The sequence below is a fragment of the Schistocerca cancellata genome, chromosome 7 (assembly GCF_023864275.1).
Source record: "Schistocerca cancellata isolate TAMUIC-IGC-003103 chromosome 7, iqSchCanc2.1, whole genome shotgun sequence".
Taxonomy (NCBI): Eukaryota; Metazoa; Arthropoda; class Insecta; order Orthoptera; family Acrididae; genus Schistocerca; species Schistocerca cancellata.
This window is the reverse complement of record NC_064632.1, coordinates 85,442,085-85,465,407: the sequence shown is the minus strand read 5'-3', so window position 1 is coordinate 85,465,407 and position 23,323 is coordinate 85,442,085. Positions and strand designations below refer to the sequence as shown.

The following is a 23,323-nucleotide window of genomic DNA, read 5'->3' as shown; positions in this document are numbered from 1 at the left end:
TTTAGAATGAAACATGTATTGGTTAGATTAACAACAATACATCAGCTTAACAGTGGAATAAGTGTAACACAAATAGGTCATGTGTTACAACAGCTGATGACAATGTCTGTTTTATTGATTTGAAAAATAGTGTCACAGATACCGTATTATTCTGCAAGAACTGTGAACTGTGTGGTTTGCTGCTTATAGATGTTCAACAGCAAACTATTGTAGCAGTACGCTAATGTTGCCTGCAACCTATGAATGAGGCTTATCAACATTTACCAATAGCGAACTGGCCATATACTTGTGTAATATTGAGGGGTTGTGAACAGTGAAAGTAAAGAACTGTGAAATGCAATAGTGCATTTCTCGGTTACATCATTTACAGCAGTCAGTGTTGAACTTCCACCGCCCATTTTTCAGCCAGTATAACAATGCAGTACTTCGACATTGAGGAATATTGATGAAGAAATACAGCAAGTGAACATCACTCTGTACCAGTTATATTTCAGTTTTTAAGTTATTTCAATGAAAACAGTCAGTTTTTGAAAACATAATGTAACTGGATATACAAAAACATCTACTCACTAAGTGGCAGGAGGAGAAAACACGTATAAAGTTATTGAAATTTGCAGGCTTTTGATGTCAGTGGCTCCTTCTTCTGGCAATTGGCTTGAAAGTGAAGGAATTTAGAAACTGGGGAGAGTTTGTAAAAGTTGCATAGAAGGCTGGGCAGGGGAGACTTACTGGACAGGAAGAGAAGGAGAGTCCCCAACACTCAGTCTTCATCTTTTCATTCCATCTGGTAAGTCTCTCCTGATCCATGGTACTGTGCAGTTTTTCTGAACTCTCCCCATTTCCTAAATCTCTTGATTCCTTTTCTTCACCTCTCTTTCTTCCCCTTCAACCCTTCTGATAGAAGAAGGAACCACTGGCTCCAAAAATTTGCAAATTTTACATGTGTGTTCTCCTGCTGCAACTTGGTGAGTAGATTTTTTATCTATCCACTTAAATTATATTAGGATATTGTTTTCTGGATAGAATAAGGTTTACTACTGGTTATCTGTTGTCTGATGTTTCTATGTTTCACACTGCTTTTTGTGTTTCATATTAACTGGGCTCACAAAGTAAATGCTGTTGGTAAGGTAGGTATTTAATATTGGTGGGGGGGTCTAAGAATGTGATATATATTGAAAACTGATTTTTAAAAAATGCTGCTTGAATAATTAAAAGGAAAAATTGAAAGAATGATTGAAAAAAAATTCACTCAGGAGTGAACTTTAACTGGCACTAATATAAACAGACATTCAGTATTCAGTACATATAACCAGAATTTAACTTTTGTAAATTTATGTACATCCTTTTCTTGTTACCACTATTGTGGATGGAGATTGGTATGACAATAATGGTTCCAGATCGCCCCTCCTCTGCTCATGCGAATTCTTCTTCTTAGTTTTGATCCTCTTGATGCAGGATTCTAGGCGTGTCGTGGAGAGATGAACAGACGGGCATCATCGCTGTGAAAGTACGAATAAACTCTGCTGTCTTGATAACACTTTTTAATGTACAATTGGAATCAGACAAGATGGCGTAGAGTAAAATTGTAACATACAGGGCTATTACAAATGATTGAAGCGATTTCATAAATTCACTGTAGCTCTATTCATTGACATATGGTCACGAAACACTACAGATACGTAGAAAAACTCATAAAGTTTTATTCGGCTGAAGCCGCACTTCAGGTTTCTGCCGCCAGAGCGCTCGAGAGCGCAGTGAGACAAAATGGGGACAGGAGCCGAGAAAGCATATGTCGTGCTTGAAATGCACTCACATCAGTCAGTCATAACAGTGCAACGACACTTCAGGACGAAGTTCAACAAAGATCCACCAACTGCTAACTCCATTCGGCTATGGTATACGCAGTTTAAAGCTTCTGGATGCCTCTGTAAGGGGAAATCAACGGGTCGGCCTGCGGTGAGCGAAGAAACGGTTGAATGTGTGCGGGCAAGTTTCACGCGTAGCCCGCAGAAGTCGACGAATAAAGCAAGCAGGGAGCTAAACGTACCACAGCAATCTCACGGTTTAAAGTTTACAGCCCCTTTTTCTTCTGTGAAAAAAACGTTACAGGACACGTGTATCTGGACATGCTGGAAAATTGGCTCATGCCACAACTGGAGACCGACAGCGCCGACTTCATCTTTCAACAGGATGGTGCTCCACCGCACTTCCATCATGATGTTCGGCATTTCTTAAACAGGAGATTGGAAAACCGATGGATTGGTCGTGGTGGAGATCATGATCAGCAATTCATGTCATGGCCTCCACGCTCTCCCGACTTAACCCCATGCGATTTCTTTCTGTGGGGTTATGTGAAAGATTCAGTGTTTAAACCTCCTCTACCAAGAAACGTGCCAGAACTGCGAGCTCGCATCAACGATGCTTTCGAACTCATTGATGGGGACATACTGCACCGAGTGTGGGAGGAACTTGATTATCGGCTTGATGTCTGCCGAATCACTAAAGGGGCACATATCGAACATTTGTGAATGCCTAAAAAACTTTTTGAGTTTTTGTATGTGTGTGCAAAGCATTGTGAAAATATCTCAAATAATAAAGTTATTGTAGAGCTGTGAAATCGCTTCAATCTTTTGTAATAACCCTGTATTTAAAGCTCACAAAAACTGATATAAATACGAGACTATTATGTGCAAAATGTGTAAAAAAAGGTGGCAACAAAGACAATCTGTGCTACTGATATGCTGTAAAAGTAAATAACTGTAAAGGTACGTTTACATGATCAAAAATGAAGAACTGTGTTTTGGTGCCACATGGAGATCACAAACTTGTAACGGACTCAGTATTGAAAGATGAAATAATTAAAGTGTTGCAAGAGGATAGAAATGTTCTGTTAGTGAGAATCAGCGAGTTATAACAAGAACTAAGCAAATATGTAAGCAGTGAAAAGTGGAGTACCGTAAAAAGTGCGTCGAACACACACAATTTAAAATTGCAACTAAAGATGTACTCATGTGAGTGCCACTGTAGTAGTACTACTACAGTGGCACTCACCTGAAGATGGCCAGAAGACTCTGCGCGGAAATGTTGTGGTAGGACGTTACTGATATCCAGCAGTTCTCTCGTGTTTTTATGGAACAAAGATGTAGTCATGTTACAATGTATCTGCAACACCAACAGTATCCAGAAAAAGGGTGTCTAAACAAGTAAGTGCACTTTCAGATAAAGAAACTCTGTTCTGATGTCAGCTGGTAAAAAGCCAGTGCAATGTATAAGTGTAACTGAAGGCAGTGTTTACACAGCAATCAGCAAAAACGAAACTGTAATGAACAATACTGGAAGTGTTCCAGAAGATAAAGCACCCGAACATATGAAACAAAGTTATGAGTTACGGAATCCAAAAGTTTTAATAGTGAGTAACAGTCAAGGCAGGTACTGCATAAACATTCTGGAGACAAAACTAGACACTAAATATGAGATTCAAAGTTTTATTAAACCAAATGCACCTCTCCATGAAGTTTTTAATCGAATTGACAGATTAACAGAAGACTTGAATGCGAGTGATTCTCTTATATTAATGGCTGGGTCGAATGACACTGAAGACTCCTACAACAACATTGAGGAAAACATTGACAACGTCTTACCAAGTGTTCTCCAACTTAGTAACTAGACAAGTATCATTTTGCATCCAATTCCCAAAAGATTCGACAAAGAATGTATAAACAAAAAAATCGACATAGTTAACCATCATTCAGTGCAAACAGTGAACTGTTCATAATCTTGCAACAAAAGTAGAATATCCATTAACTTTGAAATGGAAAGACTGTCTTGTGATAAATTCACACATCACGGATTCCTCTTGAACAGACAGGGGAAGGAGCAAATATGCTATAGACTGTCTTCATTAATTAAAATTAAAATTGTACAAACCAGATGCATTTATCTCTGAATCAACCAGTCTACGTGAAGACATCAGTGTTGCACCAAAATAAATACAATGTGAAAACCAGTGCAATACAAGTGCCGAAATTGAAACAAATGCTACTTGACAAGTCGATTACAATTAGAAGCACAACAGCACACGAAAGGCAGGGCCCAGAACCCAGGGAACCAGCTAGCAAGAAGACACCACCCACACGTCACCCCCCTGTGGGTTCGGGGGTTAGAATAGGCCCACGGTATTCCTGCCTGTCGTAAGAGGCAACTAAAAGGAGTCTCAAACATTTCGGCCTATATGTGATGGTGTAATCTTGGGTTTGACCTCCATCTTTCCAAATTCTTCCGAAGAGTGAACCAATTAGGGAAGGGCACCTTACATGGTGCATTTCGTCCATCGTGCATTGAGACCTCTAGCCAGCTTTTATCGTCGTCGCATTGCTGTCCCACTCGTTCTTCATCTCTTGGGTGACGGTACGTTCCTGGGTGCAATTTCCACTATGCACTTTGCTGTGTTGCTTTTTGCGGAGGTGATGACCATGGACTTTATTGCACCTAATATCCAGCACGGTAGCCAGTCTGTTATGGTGGGGCCGCCATGTACCCTGTTGGTTGTAGCCCCCTGACAACACAGGGATTGCTCTACTGATGCCTGCGCCGTTTTCTCCCCATGTATGCCAAGGAGTAGATGCCCATCTCCCTGGGGCACCAGGACTCCCGGGAATGGCCATCCTGCCATGTGGCACTCGCTGTGGCTGGGTGGCGCCCGTGGGGAGGGCCCTTGGTCGGAGTAGCCCTTGGTCGGAGTAGGTGGCATCAGGGTGGATGACACGCAATGAAGCGTGGCACATCATCTTTTGCTGTTGGTCAGCCACCAGCAGTCTCTAAGCGTTCGAGGGCTCACTTTAAAGCTAACGTGTATGACCCAAAATCGTTCCCTTCCCTGGCCACACCATGGGAGGAACGCAAGGTTATGATTGACAGTGAAATGTATTCACCCCGATATCTCGTCTGTACCAGAGCTGATGGGGAATCCTTTGTATTTGTGAAGCCTCAGTTCTTTGTAGAGCATTTAGAGGACAAGTTTAGGGAGGTGGAGGCCTTGTGCAAAATGTGGTCCGGTTCAGTCTTGATAAAAACAGCATCCTCTGCCCAGTCATGAGCCTTGCTCGTTTGTAAGAAGCTGGGGAATGTTTCAGTTACTGTCACGCCCCATAAAAGCTTAAAATTGGTCCAGGGCATTATTTTCCACAGGGATCTGCTTTTACAGTCCGATGACGAGCTGTGCGCCAACTTAGAGTGACAAGGTGTCCATTTTGTCTGGCACATCCACCGGGGTCCGAGGGATCATCAAGTTACCACAGGTGCCTTCATCTTGGCCTTCGCAGGTGACACATTACCTGAGAAGGTCAAGGCGATGGTCTGCCGCTGTGATGTAAAGCCATATATTCCTCCCCCGATGCGGTGCTTCAAGTGTTGGAAGTTCAGCCATATGTCTTCCCACTGTGCTTCCAGCCTCATGTGTCGCAATTGTGGTCGTCCATCCCATCCTGATACACCATGTGCCCCACCTCCCATCTGTGTTAACTGCGGAGAGCACCATCCCCCTTGCTCATCAGACTGTCCGATTCTGCAGAAGTAAAGGAAAATAATGGAATACAAGACCCTGGACCGACTGACCTACACTGATGCTAAGCAGAAATTTGAACGGATTCATCCCATGCGTATGACATGTTCTTATGCCGCCACTGTCACTCCTGCTGCAGTGCCATCAGCTGCAACACTTACGGTCAGCTCTCAGAGTCAAAGGACCACACATGCTCCCTTGATGGTGGGGGGCTCTTCCCTCCCTGTTGCTCCCGCACCACCTCCCTCGGGAGCAGCACCACCTCAACCACTGGGGACAATGGTCTCCTTCAGCTTCTCTCACTAGAGAGGGATCCCTTGGGTCACTCCCTTCTCAGGTTCCTACCAGCAGCACAGCAGACACCTACCAGTGGCTGAAGAAGCCACAGGTTGCTGGTCTTAGGGCTTCGCAATCGTCTTCAGTCCCAGTGACAGACTCCAAGAAGCCCTCCCAGCAAGGGCAACCAAAGGAACAGCGTGAGAAAGCGAAATTGAAGACCCATAAAACCAAGGAACCTGCGGTGGCACCCACTCCACCGCTACCTACAAGTCTGAGGATGAGGTAGGGATTCTGGTGTCCGCTGAGGACCTAGATCTTGCTGGACCCTCGGACGCAATGGATGTCACTCGCACGGGTACTCAATCGGTGGCAGAGGGTGACCCAGCAGTGTAAATCTGCCTCCCCAGTCCCTTCATGCCTTTCCCAGCCATGGACAATGTCATTCTCCAGTGGAACTGCAGCGGTTTTTTCCACCATCTTGCTGAGCTCCGACAACTTCTCAGCCTTCACCCTTTCCTCTGCATTGCTCTTCAAGAAACTTGGTTTCCAGCAATGCGAACCCCCGCCCTCCGTGGCTATTGGGGTTATTACAGGAACCGGGCAGCTTATGAAAAGGTATCTGGTGGCATCTGCATCTACGTCCTTCACTCCCTTCACAGCGAGTCTGTCCCTCTACAAAAACCTTTCGAGGCTGTCGCTGTTCGGGTGTGGATGCCTCGGGCTGTTACTGTCTGCAGTCTGTATCTTCCACCAGATGGTGATGTCCTAAAGCATGTCCTGGCTGCGATGATAGCCCGATTGCCGCCCCCTTTTCTGTTACTGAGCGACTTCAACGCGCATAACCCTCTGTGGGGTGGATCAGTGGCAACAGGCCGAGGCGCCACCATTGAGCATGTATTGGCACAGCTTGACCTTTCACTTTTGAATGATGGTGCCTTCACACATTTCAGTGTGGCGCACGGCACGTACTCAGCCATCGACCTTTCGATCTGAAGCCCTAGCCTCTTACCGTCTGTCCAATGGCGTGTGTACGACGACTTGTGTGGTAGTGATCACTTTCTGATCTTTCTGTCACTGCCACAGCGTCCCTCTTCTGGGCACACCTGCAGATGGACTATGAACAAGGCTGACTGGGACTTGTTCTCCTCCATTGCCACTATTGAGCCTCTTTCCAATGACACCATTGATGCAGTGGTTCACTCCGTCACCACCGGCATTGTTACTGCCACAGAATCTGCTATTCCCTGTTCTTCTGGGTCCCCTCGGCGGGGGACTGTGCCTTGGTGGTCACCTGAGATCACTGAGGTGATAAAGATCGCCGCGCGGGCGCTCCAGCGTCACAAGCGACATCCCTCAATAGAACACCTCATCGCCTTTAAACGGCTGCGTGTGGGGGCCCGCCACATCATTCGCCAACACAAGCAGGAGTGCTGGGAACAGTATGTCTCCACCATTGGGCTCCATATCTCTCCGTCGCAGGTTTGGGCCAAGATTAGATGCCTCTATGGCTATCAGACCCCTGTCAGTGTCCCTGCACTCTCACTGAATGGAGCAGTTTGTATTGACTCCGACATAATTGCAAACCACTTAGCAAAGCATTTTGCTCTGAGTTCCGCTTCTGCAAATTACCCACCAGCATTCTGCTCCCTAAAAGAGCGGTTGGCACATTGGAGCCTTTCATTTCACACACGCCATCCTGAATCTTATAATGTTCCATTCAGTAAGTGGGAATTCCAAAGTGCCCTAGCTGCTTGCCCTAATACAGCTCCCAGGCCCGATCGCATGCACTGTCAGATGCTCAAACACCTCTCAGTGGACTGCCAGCGACGTCTCCTCTACCTTTACAACTGTATCTGGGTCGAGGGGGAGTTTCTGTCACAATGGTGGGAAATCATCGTTATTCCCGTTTTGAAACCTGGCAAGAACCCATTGGAGGCAGACAGCTACTGCCCCATTAGCCTCACCAACGTTCTTTGCAAGTCGCTCGAACGCATGGTGAGCCGGCGGTTGAGTTGGGTACTCGAGTCTCGGGGCCTTCTGGCTCTGTCTCAGGGTGGGTTCCGTAAAGGCCGCTCTGCTGCCGACAATCTGGTGAGCCTGGAGTCAGCCATCCATATGGCCTTTGCCCGCCATCGGCACATCCTCGCTGTCTTTTTTGACATGCGGAAGGTGTACGATACGACATGGCGACATCACATCCTCTCTACGCTTCATGGTTGGGGTCTTCAGGGTCCACTGCCGATTTTCATTCGGAATTTTCTGTTGCATCGAAACTCCCCTGTGCAAATTGCGGCCTCCCATAGTTCCCCCCGAGTTCAGGAGAACGGGGTACCACAGGGATCTGTCTTAAGTGTCTGCCTGTTTTTAATTGCAATTAATGGGCTCGCTGCGGTGGTGGGAACGTCTGTCTCATCATCCTTGTATGCTGACGACTTCTGCCTTTACTATATGTCCATTGGCATTGCAGCTGCTGAACGTTTGCTGCAGGGCGCTATCCGCAAGGCGCAGTCTTGGGCTGTAGTGCATGGCTTCCAGTTTTCGGCTGCCAAGACCTGAATTATGCATTTCTGCCGGCGACGCACAGTTCACCCTAACCCATGGCTTTATCTTGCCGGCGAACTTCTTGCTGTGGTGGAGACACATCGATGTTTGGGTGTGGTTTGTGATGCCCGGTTGACTTGGCTCCCTCATATTCCGCAGCTTAAACAGATGTGTTGGTGGCATCTTAATGCTCTGCGATGCTTGAACCACACTAGCTGGGGTGCCAACCAATCTAACCTCTTACGGCTCTACCAGGCGTTAATACAGTCCCGTCTGGATTATGGGAGCCTGGCTTATGGTTCAGCATCCCCTTCTGCATTGCAGGTGCTGGACCCCATCCTTCACAGCAGGATCCGACTTGCCACTGGAGCTTTCTGGACCAGCCCTGTGAACAGCATACTTGTGGAGGCAGGTGTCCCTCCACTGCGGTTAAGGCGCCAACGTTTACTGGCCGCTTATGACACACAAGTTTTTAGCTTGCCCAGGCATCCTAATTATTGTCTCCTGTTCCCTCAGTTGGTTGTCCATCTCCCAGAACGTTGGCCCCGGTTGGGTTGTACGATCACGGTCCATGTCAGAGAGCTTCTCTCCGGGCTTGGGGTTTTCCCTCTTTCACCTCCTTTCCGGGCCCCTCTGCATACACCCCCGTGGTGTGTGCCCCGCCCTTGCCTTCGGCTCGAATTGGCACAGGTCCCGAAGAACTCAGTCCCTCTGGAGGCCTTCCACTGCCGCTTTCTTTCCATCCTTGCCACGTATCAGGACTCTGGCATTGTTTACACTGATGGTTCAATGGTTGCTGCTCGCGTCGGTTATGCTCTCACTCTAGAGGACCATTACGAACAACACTCTTTGCTGGCTGGCTGCAGCATTTTCACTGCTGAGCTGGTCGCCATCTTTCGTGCCCTAGAGTATATCCACTCCTGCTCAGGTGAGTCCTTCGTTATCTGTAGTGACTCCCCGAGCAGTTTACGAGCTATCGACCAGTGTTTCCCTCGCTCTCGTCTGGTGATGGCTGTCCAGGAGTCCCTCCATACTCTTGCCTGTTGCAGCCGCTCTGTGGTCTTTGTGTGGACCCCAGGCCATGTTGGGATACCAGGCAATGAACATGTTGACCACCTGGCCAAACAGGTCACCAGTAAACCATCTCTGGGCATTGGCCTCCCAGAGACTGATTTGCGAGCTGTCTTACGCCGCAAAGTTTTTGAACTTTGGGACACTGAATGGTGCAAGCTGACCACACCAAACAAACTCCGTCCTATCAAGGAAACGACGAATGTGTGGTGGTCCTCCATGCGAGCCCCTTGAAGGGACTCAGTTGTCCTTTGTTGGCTCCGCATTGGCCACACACACTTGACACAAAGCCATTTACTGTGCCATGAGGACCCACCTCGCATGTCTGTCTTTATTTTGTGTTGAGTCTGGCCTTTGGCCTACGATTTTAGGCTGAGTTTTTTAGTGTGTTTCTTGGTGGTTGGCTTTTCCTTTTTTGTCTCTATGGTTGGCCAACCACTGTCACACTCTGTGTGATTTTAATTCCTTTTGTCTGGTCTCTGTTTGAGTCTTTCTTGTCCTGTGTCGTGTCTTGTCATCTCCATTGTTCATTTTTATTCTTTGTGGGTATTTGAAGGTTTTGGAACAAGGGACCGATGGCCCTAGCAGTCTGGTCCCTTCAATCCCACAAACCAACCAACCCACACCTCAAAATAAGGAGGATTTTTTACAGCTAACAATACTAGATGTAAAAAAGAGGTAAGTGGTCAAGCAAGACACAATATAGTCCTTGCTTCACACTTTAAATTGTTCCATCAGAATGTTCAGTCTCTTTCCAATAAGCTGAATGAAATACAAATCTATAAGTGATATTTCTGTTTTATAGTTTACTGAGCACTGGCTAAATAAAGACATGATAGAACTAGCACTCCTACCTCAGTTTAAATTAGCTGGCACATTTTGTAGAGAAGTACTCAGGCATATGTTCGAGAAGATATAGACTTCACTAACATAACCAAGTTTGACAGCTTATCTAAAGTAAGAGACATAGAACTTTCAATAGTAGAACTGCCAACTAGAAATACTGTAATCATCTATGTATATAGGTCACCAGATGGTGATAAAAAAGTTTTTTATAGTCATATGGAAGAGCTGTTAGAGTATTTCGACACCCTCAAAAAATATTATCATATGTGGAGATTTCAATGTTGATTTCTCCAAACCCAGTAAATTTAAATATGAAATCAAAGATTTACTGAAGTCCTTTAACCAAAACCAACTATAACTAACCCAACTCTTATAACCACTACTGCAACAACAATAGATCAGGTGTTTGTAAATACAGATAAATATACCTGTAACACACAGACTGCAAACACTGGTTTTAGTGATCACAATGCCCAAATACTAACAATCACTATTCCAGGAAATGCAAAAGCCTAGAAAACTAGAGCTATTGTCAGGAAGTTTAATAATGAAAACATAGATTAATTTTTTTATCTCTTGCGAAGCGAAAACTGGACTGATGTTTACAGTCCAAACAATGCAGATGACAAGTTTGATAAATTTATTGTCATGTACAAACATTTTTTTGAAATAGCCTTTCGTAAAAAAAGTCACTTATAAATTCTGTACACAAACCAAATAAATGGATCCCAACAGGAATAAAAATATCATGCCAGAATAAAAGTAACTTATATGAATACTCAAAGCAAACCACAAATCCTGTATTTATCAACTACTTTAATAGACATGTTATAACAAAAGCAAAGAAAATGGAAAATGACAAATAAAAAAATCCAGGAATAAGACTGAAGCAACCTGGAGTCTCATAAAATGAGAAACTGGTACTACATCATTAGCCCAAAACAATACAGAACTTCATGAAAACAACAATAAAATAAATAACCCCACAGTAGTGGCTAATAACATAGCACACCACCTGATTACCAAACATTACATATCACAACCAGACAGCAATACACTCCAGTCAGATACAAAAATTCTTACAAGAACCCTATTTATGTCTCCTACAACACCTGAGGAATTATCTGTCATTATAAAAAGGTTATCCAATAAGTTCCAATAAGTATTGAGGTTTGCCGATGACATTGTAATTCTGTCAGAGACAGCAAAGGACTTGGAAGAGCAGTTGAATGGAATGGATGGTGTCTTGAAAGGAGGATATAAGATGAACATCAACAAAAGCAAAACGAGGATAATGGAATGTAGTCGAATTAAGTCGGGTGATGTTGAGGGTATTAGATTAGGAAATGAGACACTTAAAGTAGTAAAGGAGTTTTGCTATTTGGGGAGCAAAATAACTGATGATGGTCGAAGTAGAGAGGATATAAAATGTAGACTGGCAATGGCAAGGAAAGCATTTCTGAAGAAGAGAAATTTGTTAACATCGAGTATAGATTTAAGTGTCAGGAAGTCATTTCTGAAAGTATTTGTATGGAGTGTAGCCATGTATGGAAGTGAAACATGGGCGGTAAATAGTTTGGACAAGAAGAGAATAGAAGCTTTTGAAATGTGGTGCTACAGAAGAATGCTGAAGATTAGATTGGTAGATCACATAACTAATGAGGAAGTATTGAATAGGATTGGGGAGAAGAGAAGTTTGTGGCACAACTTGACTAGAAGAAGGGATTGGTTGGTAGGACATGTTCTGAGGCATCAAGGGATCACCAATTTAGTATTGGAGGGCAGCGTGGAGGGTAAAAATCATAGGGGGAGACCAAGAGATGAATACACTAAGCAGATTCAGAAGGATGTAGGTTGCAGTAGGTACTGGGAGATGAAGAAACTTCCACAGGATAGAGTAGCATGGAGAGCTGCATCAAACCAGTCTCAGGACTGAAGACCACAACAACAACAACATCCAATAAGTATTCAGCAGGTACTAATGAAATACCAGATATTATCATCAAAGCAAGTGTAACATCTATCGTAGAACCATTAATGGATATTTTAAATTCATCATTCATGAGTGGTATATTCCCAAAAAATCTGAAAATGGCAAAAGTGACACCACAGTACAAGAAAGGGGACAAACATGAAGCTGCAAACTATAGACCTGTATCAGTGTTGACAGGCTTTGGCAAAATTGTTGAAAAACTATTTCTTAAAAGGCTGACAGCCTTTCTAAATAAAGAAAACATAATAAGTGATGTTCAACACTGATTCAGAACTGTCAGATCAACACAGTCAGCTATTTATACCTTCTTAAATGAAATTCTAACTGCAGTAGATAATAAGCAACAAGTGTCTGGCATATTTCTTGACCTTAGTAAAGCCTTCAATGTAACTGATCATAGTACTCTTTTGCGGAAGCTAAGTAATTATGGAATACGAGGCCTGCCAAACAAGTGGATAAATTCCTACCTTCATGACCATCAACAGATCACCCAAATAAAATACAAATACATAAAAACACAAAAAATTGTAATTTTTACAGTAATGCACAAAACATTACGTATGGATTTCCGCAAGGGTCAGACCTTGGGCCAATTCTTTTCATTTTTTATGTTAATGATTTGTCAGAAAAAATAACTAAAGGGACAACAGTACTTTTTGCAGGTGACACAAATATCCTAATCAAATCATGTGATGAGGAAAAAACAACAGTTACAGGTATAATGCAAAATTTAACACAGTGGTTCAGAACAACAACAAACAATAATAAATAATGAAAAAACAGTGACAGTCAATTTCCACAATTCACAGAAACTACATCCTGCAAGACCGATTTTTAAAATTGGAGGAAAGACTGTCTCATCTGTGAGCGACACAAAATTTTTAGGTATACATATTCAGCAAAACCTAAAATGGGAGACACATCTTAATCATGTAAATAAAAAGTTAAATACAGTTACATACGCAGTAAGAATCCTCTCACAAAGTACAAGCAGTGCGTCAGTGATCACAATGTACCATGGCAGTATTCAGTCACTGCTGATATATGGCATTATCTTTTTGGGGGAACTCTGTAGATCCAAACAAAACATTTAGGCTACAGAAAAAGATTGTTAGAATTATAAACCATGCTAAGTACAGAGACTCCTGTAGACCAACATTTAAAAATCTCAATATACTGCCTCTACCATTCTTATATATGTATGAAATACGAAATAAAGTTAAATACAGTTACATACGCAGTAAGAATCCTCTCACAAAGTACAAGCCGTGTGTCAGTGATCACAATGTACCATGGCAGTATTCAGTCACTGCTGATGTACGGCAAGTGTTTTAAAAGATGGAAATATCTTCAAGTATATCTGTGATTTCCACCCTCATGATACTAGCCAGAAGCATTATTTGCATGTCAATACAGTAAGTACAAACATTTGTAAGAGGGGAGTGTATCATACTGGCATAATGCTGTACAATCTCATGCCATCCTATTTGAAACAGATGCAAAATTTACAAAAGTTTAAAGTGAAACTGAAAGAGTACTTGCTTGACCACTGCTTCTATTCTGTTTCCGAGTTTTTAGAGTACCTGAAAAGTATAGTGTGACTGCTCAAATATTCTTGTCCAATCTATCATTTTATTTCATTATATTAATTTTGTCATCAATATTCAACATGTATTGAATAATTTTTAATTATTTATCTTTTCATAGTAACAGTGTGTATGATATTGTATATACTGTACCAACCTGACTTGTCCTACATCGTTTGTGCAAAATATGTACCTAAACATGATTTACAGCACCAACAAATATAAATACAAATACACATTTTTAACAATATTAAGTCAGCAGAACTTGCAATACGTCTACCCTCTATCAATTATTAAGACAAACAGACTTTTTAACTATATTAACGTGGCGGAGCTCATAATACGTCTGCCCTCTATGATGTATAGACACAGACAGAGCTAAAGCAATTAAAAAATTGAAGAGCATCTTTCTACCTCTTTTGTTTGTATGTCAATGTTATCTATGGTACAAAATTATTAGGTGTGAAAGAACGAGGGAGAAAAGAAAGAAATTATAATAGTAATAATAGTAATAATATTATGCTACATCATAGTGTTTCTTTCAAACCTTATTGAATTTTATGATTAGTTGTCTCAGTAGGAAATTTGCAATTTTGTTGTTAATCCTCAAACTTTTTTTGACATTTCTGAATCGTCTTTTAAGTTAAATATGTATAAACTTGACTTTTGTGACTAAGCCATTGTCAAGAATTTCTGAATCCTCTTGTAGTTTAATATGTATAGACTTAATTTTTGTGACTAAGCCATTATCAAGATTTGGTACATACTGATCACAGTACATAGTCTGATAGTGTGTGTAGCTGTTCAACAATTAGTTCTGAACTTCTGTGTATTCATTGTTAGCACTGGACAATTTTCATATATGCTCTGTTATTTGTGTATAAAGAACTGTAAAAGATTAGATAGTTATTTCTCCTAGTGACTGATCATATATTGATGTGCCATCAGTGTTTCAAAGCAAATACCATCACTCTTAGTAGTTTGCAGTTTTTCATCTATGTTGTTGTTGTTGTTGTTGTTGTGGTCTTCAGTCCTGAGACTGGTTTGATGCAGCTCTCCATGCTACTCTATCCTGTGCAAGCTGCTTCATCTCCCAGTAAGTACTGCAGCCTACATCCTTTTGAATCTGCTTAGTGTATTCACCTCTTGGTCTCCCTCTATGATTTTTACCCTCCACACTGCCCTCCAATACTAAAGTGGTGATCCCTTGATGCCTCAGAACATGTCCTACCAACCAATCCCTTCTTCTAGTCAAGTTGTGCCACAAACTCCTGTTCTCCCCAATGCTATTCGATACCTCCTCATTAGTTATGTGATCTACCCAACTAATCTTCAGCATTCTTCTGTAGCACCACATTTCAAAAGCTTCTATTCTCTTCTTGTCCAAACTATTTATCGTCCATGTTTCACATCCATACGTGGCTACTCTCCATAAAAATACTTGCAGAAACGACTTCCTGAAACTTAAATCCATACTCGATGTTAAAAAATTCCTCTTCTTCAGAAACGCTTTCCTTGCCATTGCCAGTCTACATTTTATATCCTCTCTTCTTCGACCATCATCAGTTACTTTGCTCCCCAAATAGCAAAACTTCTACGCTACTTTAAGTGTCTCATTTCCTAATCTAATTCACTCAGCTTCACCTGAGTTAACTCGACTACATTCCATTATCCTCATTTTGCTTTTGTTGAAGTTCATCTTATATCCTCCTTTCAAGACACTGTCCATTCCATTCAACTGCTCTTCCAAGTCCTTTGCTGTCTCTGACAGAATTACAATGTCGTTGGTGAACCTTTAAGTTTTTATTTCTTCTCCATGGAATTTAATACATATTCCAAATTTTTCTTTTGTTTCCTTTACTGCTAACTCAATATACAGATTGAATAACATCGGGGATAGGCTACACCCCTGTCTTACTCCCTGCCCAACCACTGCTTCTCTTTCATGTCCCTAGACTCTTATAGCTGCCATTTGGTTTCTGTACAAATTGTAAATAGCCTTTTGCTCCCTGTATTTTACCCCTGCCACCTTCAGAATTTGAAAGAGAGTATTCCAGTCAACATTGTCAAAAGCTTTCTCTAAGCCTACAAATGCAAGAAACATAGGTTTGCTTTTACTTAATCTAGCTTCTAACATAAGCCATAGGGTCAGTATTGCCTCACGTGTCCCAACATTTCTAAGGAATCCAAAGTGATCTTCCCCGCGGTCGGCTTCTACCAGTTTTTCCATTCGTCTGTAAAGAATTCACGTTATTAATTTGCATCCATGACTTATTAAACTGATAGTTTGGTAATTTTCACATCTCTCAACACCTGCTTTCTTTGGGATTGGAATTATTATATTCTTCTTGAAGTCTGAGAGTATTTTGCCTGTCTCATACATTTTACTCATCAAATGGTAGAGATTTGTCAGGACTGGCTCTCCCAAGTCTGTCAGTAGTTCTAATGGAATGTCGTCTACTCCCGGGGCCGTGTTTCGGCTTAGGTCTTTCAGTGCTCTGTCAAACTCTTCACGCATTATCATATCTCCCATTTCATCTTCATCTACATCCTCTTCCATTTCCATAATATTGCCCTCAAGTACATCGCTCTTGTATAGACCCTCTATATACTCCTTACACCTTTCCGCTTTCCCTTCTTTGCTTAGAATTGGGTTTCCATCTGAGCTCTTGATATTCATACAAGTGGTTATCTTTTCTCCAAAGGTCTCTTTAATTTTCCTGTAGGCAGTATCTATCTTACCCCTAGTGAGATAAGCCTCTACATCCTTACATTTGTCCTCTAGCCATCCCTGGTTAGCCATGACGCGGACATACATGCTACGTAGGAAAGTACAACTACTCGATAACTCGATTCATTTGAGTCAAAAGAAACGAACGAACCAGTAACAATTTTCTGTACTGATTTATATTTCCTTTACTAACTGGTCATTGTGTTCTGAAGCTGGAATACACACCTGGATAATATATGAGGTATGTTCCACAAAGTGAGTTTCATTTGGTTATATAAAACAAACATCACCAGCAGCGATCTGAAAATGGCATATGTCTTCTCCTTGAGTCAGAGTAACTGCCACACATGCTCAGAACTGCGATCATAGTGCTGCTGCAGATAGAAATAGAAATGGAACTTACTTTATGGATGACCCTCGTATCCTTTTGCATGCCATCTAGCCTAGGCTGATGATTGTGTCGCTTGCATAGTCAACTGTTTCCACACACTTAGCCATTTTCTGTCATAATCATTCCTACAACGGTTCTTGCTTTAAATTGTCATCATGAATAGTACATTGTATATTCATCTGACTACAACTCCCCACATACATCGCATCTGATCTCAGCAATTTGTATCAGATTGATATTATTCCAAACTATCTTTCATTTAAGGTTTTCTAGTTTTCCAGCTTGTAGCAGTATTCTTACAATACAGGTACCAATCTTTGTTTTGTCTTTAATGTGTGCAATTAAATCAAATACTGTAAGTGTGGTTATATTGTCATTATTGGTTTATACGGCATTAACGTATTTGCTCGTATCTAAGCCGCACTTTTTTTTCGGTTTTTGTAATCCAAAAAAGTTCTGAAAAATTTTGTAGGTGCCGCCACAACTAACTTTCGCCGTCGAATATATGTAGCGCTACACAGGCATGCTTTGCAGGCACAAAGATAAATTCTGGCGCCAAAACCTCTGCATCAGTAAATAAATTAAAAATAGGTGAAAGACAAGTTTTTTTCTCCGCCCCGAGTTTCGACCACTACATTTTCATACATTATACAATGAAGTAAATATAAATTCCGTATTGTTCATCTTCGAATGTAGCAGCATTTCAATGTACTACGAAAATCCAACTGGCAAGACTGTTTGGGATGTTTGTCAATTTGGCCAACTCTACGTTCTGAATTTTTTCCTATCTGTGAGAAGAGATGGTTGCTAACCCTTCACCATAAGAATAATTTGAATATAAACATTTTGCCATGCATTTGTTTCATGTTTGCTGCTATCTCATTTAAATCCTTTCTGCCTAATAAACTACGAAACTAGAGTGAGACAATAGCAAACTCGGAAGAATATACATATCATGTTCATGTTTATATTCATATTATTCGTATGCCTAATAGTGATACAGTCAGAAATGAAGCACGGCAATTGACTAGATTTTTAAATCTACTATGACTCTAATTTCTGTGCAGAATGTAATGTACTAAAGAGGTGTCTGCAAAGATTTTCAACGGAGAAAAATTTTCGCTAAACTCTCGTTCAGAACATTTTCTATCATACGCAGTCTATTATTTGGTTCTTGTAGATCATTATCAAAGAAAGCAGCAGTGTAAGTAACAAAAAGCGGCGGTAGCGCGCACAAAAGCAAGCCATGCCGCGAGGGGCGACAGGCCATAAACACTCATTATCAGAATGTGACAAACAATGCATGACACAGTACAGTAATGCATTTTCAGTTCAGAGTGTCGTAAACACCTATAACAAAGAGAACGGCACTTATCAGATCAAAGAAAAATAAGCAATGAATTCAAACTAGACGAAACATGTGAAAAACGAAGGTTCATTCGACCTAAATTGTGTTTCATATAAATGGACCAACTTTGTTTCCATTTGGAGGTGCGGCCTAAAACTTTTATCTCCCCTTGAATTTCGAGTCTCAAATTTCAGTTGCGGCTTAGATTCGGGAAAATTTTTTTTCCTCGATTTTGAGTCTCATTTTTCGGGTGCGGCTTAGATTCGAGTGCGACTTAGATTCGAGTAACTACGGTAGTTATAATGTGCTGTGTTTCCAGTGGGGTAATAAATGAGAAACAGTTTTGATCCAATTACAGTTTATTCCCAGTTTTGGCAAATAGTGAACACCTTCAGATGTTTTCAGCTTGGTTATGGTGTAACATGTCAACTTCATTACAATGTCTCGCAGCTGCCAATTCAAAATTGTGGCATTAATAAAAAATAGACAGTATGTCTGTCCTTATAAAATATGCTATTGTGTTGGCTTTTAGTATTGTTTTTCAGAAGAAGATGTATGAAATGCAAATTAATTGTTATTTTTTAGCAAAATATAGCATACTATGTATAAAATCTGCATTTTCAGTATATTAGTAACTGCTTCTGTTTGTGAAGTATTTCATACACTGTATTAACCTTTGAAAAATCTGTCCTTTTCAGAACTGTCATCTGGCACCAAGTTGGATGCCACGGCTTGAGCGACTCATTGAAAATATTAGCCCTGAGAGTTCACATAAGGAATTTCGTGTTTGGCTTACGTCGACGCCATCACCATCCTTTCCTGTTTCAATTTTACAGAATGGTACCAAGATGACAGTTGAACCCCCCAGAGGAGTTAAGGTAATACTTATGATCAAAACATTTATACTTTCATGAATTGTGCTTAACAAATATGTAATGAGTAGTTTCATATTTCAGACTTAGTTGATGAATTTTAAGCTTCTTTATTAAGCACATCTTTGAACTATAGATAAGCCTTGGTCACAGAGTTCTATATTAAATGTTAATCATTTCAGAATTTCATCATCAGACTGAAGCTGTGGAATTAGTGTCCAAGGAAATTAATGATAACAAATATGTACATAATAACATAACTGTTCATCTTAGTAATCCATATACAGAATTTTCAGTTAACATTGTACTTACATTTAAATTAAACTGTAGTAAAAAGCTCATGAATGTGATCACATAGACTGAACTTAATCCAGATCTTGTATAGGCGTAATTGATGGTGCTGTTGTCTATTTGAAGAGAACTGATGCTAAAGTGACTGTGGTGAATAAGCTACCAAAGAAGTAAATGAAGGCCGGTACTACTTAGATAACTTAATTTCCACAGTCAGTTTGGCACTGGTTCTCTTTGAATAAACAATAGCACTGTAAAATATGCCTGATGAGATCTATATTATATTCTTTTGTGAGCTTTCTACTAAAGTTTGATGTAAGTGTAAGTATGATATTAATTGAAAATTCTGTATTTGGGATAACAAGTTGCATAGATATGTTATTATGTACATATTTGTTATTGTTAATATCCTAATTTGTTATTGTTAATTCCATAGCTTCAGTCTGATGGTGCAAATTTGAAATGCACAATGCTTAATAAAGTATTGGATGATCAAGATCTTTCTATAGTTCAGAACCATGCCAAATCTAAATAGTTGTCTGCCTCTGCTGTGGATACATTTCTCCATCATGTAATCTCTTCTTTATTTGTAAGTTTCATTCCATAATTGGCCAGATATTTTATAGATACATAAATATATTTTAGACAGTTATTATAAATAAGTGTATGTTTAATTATTTCAACGAATTTACATTTTCAGGCAAACATGATTCGTGCATACAGCAACCAAGTCACAGAAATGGCAGGCTACATAAGCTCCGATGGAGTAAAAGTGCCTATTTTCAAATGGCTTCTTTTCTCACTGTGTCTCTTCCATGGTGTATGTCTAGAGAGACGTAAGTTTGGACCTCTTGGTTTCAACATACCATATGAGTTCACAGATGGAGACCTCCGTATTTGCATTTCGCAGCTTCACATGTTCTTGGAGGAGTATGAAGACATCCCATTTAAGGTTAGCAGATCTTGATTTTTCATTAAAATAGCAACATACAGAACTACTTGCTACTCTTAACATTTTCGGCAATTTATTATAATGTTTAATGGTTCATGGCACATGGTGACAATGTTGTTGTTGTTGTTGTTGTGGTCTTCAGCCCTGAGACTGGTTTGATGCAGCTCTCCATGCTACCCTATCCTGTGCAAGCTTCATCATCTCCCAGTACTTACTGCAACCCACATCCTTCTGAATCTGCTTAGTATAGTCATCTCTTGGTCTCCCTCTACGATTTTTACTCTCCACGCTGCCCTCCAATGCTAAATTTGTGATCCCTTGATGCCTCAGAACATGTCCTACTAACCGGTCCCTTCTTTATGTTAGGTTGTGCCACATACTCCTCTTCTCCCCAATTCTGTTCAATACTTCATCATTAGTTATGTGATCTACCCATCTAATCTTAAGCATTCTTCTGTAGCACCACATTTCAAAAGCTTGTATTCTCTTCTTGTCCAAACTATTTATCATCCACGTTTCACTTCCATACATGGCTACACTCCATACAAATACTTTCAGAAACGACTTACTGACACTTAAATCTATACTCGATGATAACAAATATCTCTTCTTCAGAAATGCTTTCCTTGCCATTGCCAGTCTACATTTTATATCCTCTCTACTTCGACCATCATCAGTTATTTTGCTCCCCAAACAGCAAAACTCCTTTACTACTTTAAGTGTCTCATTTCCTAATCTAATTCCCTTGGCATCACCCGACTTAATTCGACTACATTCCATTATCCTCGTTTTGCTTTTGTTGATGCTCATCTTATATCCTCCTTTCAAGACACTGTCCATTCCGTTCAACTGCTCTTCCAAGTCCTTTGCTGTCTCTGATAGAATTACGATGTCATCGGCGAACCTTAAAGTTTTTATTTCTTCTCCATGGATTTTAATACCTACTCCGAATTTTTCTTCTGTTTCCTTTACTACTTGCTCAATATACAGATTGTATGACATCAGGGAGAGGCTACAACCCTGTCTCACTCCCTTCCTAACCCCTGCTTCCCTTTCATGCCCCTCGACTCTTATAACTGCCATCTGGTTTCTGTACAAATTGTAAATAGCCTTTCGCTCCCTGTATTTTACCCCTGCCACCTTTAGAATTTGAAAGAGAGTATTCCAGTCAACATTGTCAAAAGCTTTCTCTAAGTCTACAAATGCTAGAAACGTAGGTTTGCCTTTCCTTAATCTTTCTTCTAAGATGAGTTGTAAGGTCAGTATTGCCTCACGTGCTCCAATATTTCTACGGAATCCAAACTGATCTTCCCCGAGGTCGGCTTCTACCAGTTTTTCCATTCGTCTGTAAAGAATTCACGTTAGTATTTCGCAGCTGTGACTTATTAAACTGATAGTTCGGTAATTTTCACGTCTGTCAACACCTGCTTTCTTTGGGATTGGAATTATTATATTCTTCTTGAAGTCTGAGGGTATTTCGCCTGTCTCATACATCTTGCTCACCAGATGGTAGAGTTCTGTCAGGACTGGCTCTTCCAAGGCCATCAGTAATTCTAATGGAATGTTGTCTACTCCCGGGGCCTTGTTTCAACTCAGGTCTTTCAGTGCTCTGTCAAACTCTTCACGCAATATCGTATCTCCCATTTCATCTTCATCTACATCCTCTTCCATTTCCATAATATTGTCCTCAAGTACATCGCCCTGTATAGACCCTCTATATACTCCTTCCACCTTTCCGCTTTCCCTTCTTTGCTTAGAAGTGGGTTTCCATCTGAGCTCTTGATATTCATACAAGTGGCTCTCTTTTCTCCAAAGGTCTCTTTAATTTTCCTGTAGGCAGTATCTATCTTGCCCCTAGTGAGATAAGCGTCTACATCCTAACATTTGTCCTCTAGCCATCCCTGCTTAGCCAATTTGCACTTCCTGTCAATCTCATTTTTGAGACGTCTGTATTCCTTTTTGCCTGCTTCATTTACTGCATTTTTGTATTTTCTCCTTTCATCAATTAAGTTCAATATTTCTTCTGTTACCCAAGGATTTCTACTAGCCCTTGTCTTTTTACCTACTTGATCCTCTGCTGCTTTCACTACTTCATTCCTCAACGCTACCCATTCTTCTTCTACTGCACTTCTTTCTTGTCAATTGTTCCCTTATGCTCTCCCTGAAACTCTGTACAACCTCTGGTTCTTTCAGTTTATCCAGGTCCCATCTCCTTAAATTCCCACCTTTTTGCAGTTTCTTCAGTTTTAATCTACAGTTCATAACCAATAGATTATGGTCAGAGTCCACATCTGCCCCTGGAAATGTCTTACAACTAAAAACCTGGTTCCTAAATCTCTGTCTTACCATTATATAATCTATCTGATACCTTCTAGCATCTCCAGGTTCTTCTATGTATACGACCTTCTTTCATGATTCTTGAACCAAGTGTTAGCTATGATTAAGTTATGCTCTTTGCAAAACTCTACCAGGCGGCTTCCTCTTTCATTTCTTAGCCCCAGTCCATATTCACCTACTATGTTTCCTTCTCTCCCTTTTCCTACTCTCGAATTCCAGTCACCCATGACTATTAAATTTTCGTCTCCATTCACTACCTGAATAATTTCTTTTATCTCATCATACATTTCTTCAATTTCTTCATCATCTGCAGAGCTAGTTGGCATATAAACTTGTACTACTGTAGTAGGCGTGGGCTTCGTGTCTATCTTGGCCACAATAATGCGTTCATTATGCTGTTTGTAGCAGCTTACCTACCCTCCTATTTTTTTATTCATTATTAAACCTACTCCTGCATCACCCCTATTTGATTTTGTATTTATAACCCTGTATTCACCTGACCAAAAGTTTTGTTCCTCCGGCCAC

At 40.9% G+C, this 23,323-nt stretch overlaps 1 protein-coding gene across 1 annotated transcript in view; it reads left to right on the top strand.

Annotated features, from left to right (window-relative positions):
• LOC126092652 (dynein axonemal heavy chain 1-like) overlaps positions 1 to 23,323 on the top strand; it is an 894,951-nt gene that overhangs the window by 762,926 nt on the left and 108,702 nt on the right. The window contains exons 52-53 of the mRNA XM_049908374.1: positions 19,045 to 19,224; positions 20,210 to 20,461. Coding sequence (XP_049764331.1) covers positions 19,045 to 19,224; positions 20,210 to 20,461 — 432 coding nt within the window. The remainder of the gene's footprint in view (positions 1 to 19,044; positions 19,225 to 20,209; positions 20,462 to 23,323) is intronic.